The sequence below is a fragment of the Carassius carassius genome, chromosome 48 (assembly GCF_963082965.1).
Source record: "Carassius carassius chromosome 48, fCarCar2.1, whole genome shotgun sequence".
Lineage (NCBI taxonomy): Eukaryota > Metazoa > Chordata > Actinopteri > Cypriniformes > Cyprinidae > Carassius > Carassius carassius.
This window is the reverse complement of record NC_081802.1, coordinates 5,871,277-5,877,348: the sequence shown is the minus strand read 5'-3', so window position 1 is coordinate 5,877,348 and position 6,072 is coordinate 5,871,277. Positions and strand designations below refer to the sequence as shown.

The 6,072-nt window shown below is 32.2% G+C and overlaps 1 protein-coding gene across 10 annotated transcripts in view; it reads right to left on the bottom strand.

Moving 5' to 3' along the window:
• Nucleotides 1-450: 450 nt before the first annotated feature.
• Nucleotides 451-6,072, bottom strand: part of LOC132131699 (R3H domain-containing protein 1-like) — a 37,667-nt gene continuing 32,045 nt past the window's right edge. For all 10 annotated transcript variants that reach the window (XM_059543767.1, XM_059543766.1, XM_059543771.1 and 7 more), the window contains 6 exons: nt 5,911-6,014; nt 3,753-3,901; nt 3,524-3,671; nt 3,103-3,227; nt 2,851-2,935; nt 451-1,793 (listed from right to left, as the gene is read on the bottom strand). In XM_059543767.1, coding sequence (XP_059399750.1) covers nt 1,456-1,793; nt 2,851-2,935; nt 3,103-3,227; nt 3,524-3,671; nt 3,753-3,901; nt 5,911-6,014 — 949 coding nt within the window. In that variant the 3' untranslated portion in view covers nt 451-1,455. The remainder of the gene's footprint in view (nt 1,794-2,850; nt 2,936-3,102; nt 3,228-3,523; nt 3,672-3,752; nt 3,902-5,910; nt 6,015-6,072) is intronic.

Genomic DNA, 6,072 nt, shown 5'->3' with positions numbered 1-6,072 from the left:
TGGAACAAAAACGTTCAGTTTTGACACCGGATTTCTAGTTGCATAGCTAAAAGAAATTATTATTAACGACATAACACACTGATTTAACATAAGATAATTTTCTAAAAAAAGTATAGTTAAAATGTATAGTAAATATATATATTATATATATATATATATATATATATAAAAATGTATATACAAACTTTTTGATATAAAATATTTTTCTTTAATTTAAATCTAAAATATACAGAATTATAAAATATATTTGAAATAAAATGTGTGTGTGTGTGTGTGTGTGTGTATATATATATATATATATATATATAAAATTAAAAAAAAAATAATAATTTTACATAAAATGGAATATACATATATTTGAAATACAGATATTGTATTTTTTCCCTCCCTTGAAACTGGCAATTCCATTGTTTGATGTTTATAATCAATAAGAATGTTAAAGATGTGAAAAACCGTTATGTGTAAACATTTATTGGTTTTCAAACTGAAATAAAAACAACTTGCACCAGCAAACATTTTACAGCCTTTCACAGTCCACACATCTCACAGAGAAAATAAAATAATGGAGGGAAAAAACTCAAGAGAGTGTGAAGGGGAAAAAGACGTGAGAGAGAGAGTGCAAACTTTTATTCCAGTGGCTTTTAATGAGATAAGAATTCTAAAAACCCATAAATGGACTGTTGTCCATCGTCCCAAAAACAGGAAATGAGAAAGAAAGCGATAAAAACTTCCGCTTGGACGCCGCGCCGTTTCAGTCAACGTTTAAATTAATTTTAAAATTCAAAAACACCCAGTCCATATACTAGAGAGCCAAAAGCTGAGAAGACAAAAAAAAAAAAGAAAAAAGACTCGCTTATTTGGATTCGGCTAGAGTATAAATTACAAATTTTTGGACATTGTTTTTCTGGCTTAGTCGTTGTTCGGCATAAACTGCGTCCCTGCTCAAAGGCACAAGTCGAAAATTGTTCCCTAGTGTCCCGTCTTCATGTTCATGGGTCAGCTGTAGCATGTTTGGTTGTTTATTTCCATTAGTAAAAAAAAAAAAGCTTTGTTTTGTATGATGTGTCATTTGCGATCTAAAAAAAAAGACAAAACCAAACAACATGTTCCGGTTTCAGTTTTGCGATCCTGATCTATTCAAAATGAACAGAAGAACAAGTCAAACAAGTCACATATGAATTCGTTTCGGTTTTGTTTCAATAACAAAACTAGATAATTCGCCTGAAACCGTGAGAGAACAATTTAACTAGAACATTAGATTTTTTTGTTTTAAACAAACTAGCGTGAAAACCCCATTCGAAAGTAACAAACCCATTTTGATCAAGCCATAGTGGTGCAAAAACAAACAAAACAAACAAAAAAAAGAAAGAAAGCCAGGAAGGTGTGACTGAAATGGCAGGAAGTGAGCCTGAGGCAATGGTGGTGATTGGTAGAAAGCGAGGAAGAGGCGTGGCCTCACTGAGAGCTGGATCTGGCGAGCGTGTTCTGTTCGTTAAGTTCCTTGCTAGTTCTCAGTTTGAATTTGGTGACGGAGCTGTTGAGTTTTTGAAGCACGCCCTGCGCTGCGTATTTAGATGGGAACAAGGCCAAGATGGTATATGTGGACGCCAGGTCGTGAGGTTTGGGAGGGTCAGAGTTCGTAACGTCCGCTCCCTCTGATTGGCTGGAGGACGGAGGTTTGGGTAGCCATTTTATGAGAGCGCCAGCTTTGCGCAGTTCTGCCAGTAAAGAGTCTGCTTCCACTCGACTGATGCCAGCCGGAAGGTCCGTCACCTCCAAAACACGGCCGGTGTCTGGACGCACAGAAGACACGTTCGTGAAAAACTGGTCGAGGTTAAAAAAGGTCACTACATTACATTTTAATACCAATTTTAATACCTGTATTGTAATACCAACTATATTTATATAATTTTTTAATATATAATTAATATACATTAATTTATATTTACATATTACAACATTTAATATATCTCAATATTTCTGTATTTTTTCATAAGTGTACACGTATATGATGAGCTCCTATATATATATATATATATATATATATATATATATTATAAATAAATGAATGAAAATAAAATATATTTGTAGATATTTATAGATCTTTATTATTAATGCTACTATTTAAAGGGAAATATAGTTTAATACCATTTTAACTGCACATACGTCACTTAATTATAATGCATAATATACTATTAAGAGTAACAGAAAACTTACAAATATTCAATTTTAGAAAAAAAAGTTGAAATAAAACTTCTATATATATATATATATATATATATATATATATATATATATATATATATATATATATATATATATATATATATATATAAACCAATATAATCTATAAAACTATTCTAAAACCAATTTTAGTTGACTACTGTATATATGGATTTACAGAAAGGTGTGATTTTATTTTCATAATATTCATAATCCATAATATTTTCCATTCATTTACACTATATAAATGAAGAATTATATGGCAATATTTATTAATTACATAAAGGGAATATAACAATACATAGCACATACATGTTTAAATCAAAGATGCTCTTGAAACATCTTACATAACACTCTAATATTAAATTTATATTTAAATTACTAGGGGAAAAAAACCCAAAGTCATAATTTTGGATATGTTTTAAATGTTCAATATATCACCCAATGTGTTTATGTTTCTGATGAAATCATTTTGGTAATGTCCTCAAAGTGCAAACATTTCAAAAACAGACTAATTCATATTTTAAATGAGTTGTAAAAGTTGTCTTTTTTTTCCAGGATCATGTTAGATCAAACTGAATCCTTTTTGAACATGCATCACTATGTTCATAATTCAGATTTTCATACCCATTTCTCCTGTACTCATGTCAGTAGACAGTGATTTCTTTGCGGGTCTTCGACTGCGCATGCCGTGCCGGACACCCACAGGACCCTGAGACAACACAACAGGACTGAAAGTGAGCTGATGTGTGTGAAGAAAGAGAAAGTCCCATGTTTAACATGACAGTGGTGATGAAGATGATGCTAGATGTGCATTAATGTCGTTAGATCCCCTGATCTTGAATGTGAGGGCAGTGTGTGTGTGTGTGTGTGTTCAACCTGGTGGTGATGAAGATGATGATGATGGTGGTGGTTGACCACATGAGAGCCGTGCATTAGTGGGGGTCTGATGGGGGGGTTATACTGGAGGGGCTGCCCAATCAGAGGAGGATACCTGCCATCACCTATGGACACACCAACACAAATGTTATCCATCTAAACTACACCAAAAATATACACCAAAATATACCAGAAATTCTAAAGCATAGTAGAAACATTCAAATATAAAAAATATACCAAATATACCTAATACAAACCAAAAACTAGCAAGATGTACCAAAACACAAAAAATAACTTATTTTTTAATTATACCAGAAATATGCCAAAAACACCAAGAATATATAAGATGTACAAAACTGTAACAAAAGTACCAGAAATCTGCCAAGAATACCAGAATTTATATACACTCCGACTGGCTCACCTTGGCCTGGAGCGAACGGGCGGGACAACTGAGGCATGATGGGAAACGGGGCGTGGCCAGGACGAGGCCCCTTCATATTGGCCAGATGGGCGGGAGCAGGCGATTGCCCGGGAGAGGAGGAGGGGCTTAGCAGCTGCTGTGGATTATTCTAGAAAGCGAGAGAGAAAGCTTATGAATGTTGCGTCACGTGAGACTGAGGTCACATGGGACGTGATGCAGGTGTTTGTACCTGTGTGGTGTCTTGTGGTGGCAGGTCGCTGTGTTTGTAGTAACGGTTGGGTTTCCAGTGCTGTGGGGACAGGGCTCTGCGCTGCTGGCTGGGACGAACGCTCAACTGCATCATCACCACTCCACCAGCAGGGGGCGGCGGAGGAACAGCTGAAAATCACAACGCATACTTCAGATTTCAGTACATACTTACATGAGATGGAAATATGTATTAAAACAAAGTGTATTATTAAAAATATAAGATGTAAGGTATGCCTTGTAAATAATAATAATAATAATATTACTAAATTATGAATTGCAACAAAACAGAACTGGAATGTTTTATTATGTTTAATAAAAATATAAGATATAAAATGTAAGACATGCATTAGAAATAAATATAAAAAAATTATATATATAAACTATATATATATATATATATATATATATATATATATATATATATATATATATATATATATATATATATATATTACATGTAATTTTAAATTATGGATTGTTAAAACATGCAAAAAAATGCATATCAAATAGTAAAAATGGTTAAAAATGTTAACTACAATTTTTTAAACTACATATACAGTTAATATTATATTTTTAATATTAAATTATGAATTGTGATCAAATAAAATGTATTAAAATCTACTACTTTTAAATGATCTATTTCCTTTTTTAATAATAGCATTATTTCCATTCCTGATTCATTATTAAAAAAATTATACTTCACACTGTTCTCTTATTTTTAATATTACGGTATCTCATATAGTACTGTTGCACACATATAGCAGCATTATTCTTATTAACCTTTGGAGTTGTGAATCTTCACTTCTGCAGACATATATCATCACTGGTGTTATAAACACAAGGTTTGCTACTGAATTATTTAATAAAAGACAAAAACGATGTACTGTTACACACAATGCACACAGACACACACACACACCGGCCAATTAAAGTGCTTTATCAAACAGTGAAAGGTCAAAGAGTGTGTGGGTCTCGCCTCTTCCTCATTAAAAACACCCTCTTCTTCAGCAGCATAATCATCACCTCATCCACACACACAAACACACACCAGCTGAGCGTTCATTAACACTGAGGTTTATTTAAATAAACATTGATTGTTCTCGCTGCTTCTCAAACGCATGATGAGCTCTTCTCAAACGCCACAAGGCACAGGCAGAAACTAGAATTTTAAACAAGGTTTAATTAAATGGCTAAGTAAAATATTTCAAAAATGAGAAATAAACTGCTCAAAGCCATTAAATGTGCACAACTTATTAACCGAGAGACGTGCAAAGACTTGATATCTAATTAAAAAATACCTGCCGTTAGTAAATGACGCAGAGCTATATACATTAACCTTTAGACGCGACTTTCAGTTTTCACCATTTCAAAAAAAAAAAAATTGTATTTACACGGATGACATCAATAAATTATAAAGAGAAAAAGATTACGAAACTATTACAAAAAATAAATGAATAAGAAAAAAAATATTGTGATCATTGAATATTAGTACTTTAACATAGTTCATATTTAGTAATTTATTTTAAAATTATATTTAAATTTAAAATTATGGATACTGTATTTTGTAAAACATAACCCGCTCTTTCTTTCTTTCTCTAAGTTATATCGATTTGTGTGTGTGTATGTGTTTTTTTTTTTTTTTACCTAGGGCATTTTATAGTGAAGTGTGATTTATTATCTGTGAAAATATTTTAGTTAAGGAAAGAAAAGTGTGTGTGTGTGCTCGTGTGTGTGTGTGTATATATATATATATATATATATACACACATACATACATACATACACCGGTATATATACATTTAATATATATACATATACACATATACATATACACACATATATATATATATATATATATATATATATATATATATATATATATATATATATACACACACACATACATACAACACACACACACACACACATATATATATATATATATTTCTTTTTTTTTCAATAATATTATATTACATTATTTAAAAAAACATCATGAATGATTAGAAAAAAACTAAGAAATGTTAAAAATATACCTTTTAAATTGATAATGCATTATGGTTCAGGTCTATATTTTATTGTAAATGCAGGCTTACTACTTTTTCTAGTTGTTTTGTGATTGGTCGACAAGGCTGTCATACCTGTGCACTGCTGGCCTGTGATTGGCTGAGAACCGCAGGGGGAGGGCGGTCGAGGAAACGGCATCTGCTCTGAACCCGGCGGAGGGAGGAACCCAACTGTGGAGCTGCACAATCACAGGAAGCTCACATGAGACACAACTCAAGCCCAATCACATTCAGCGA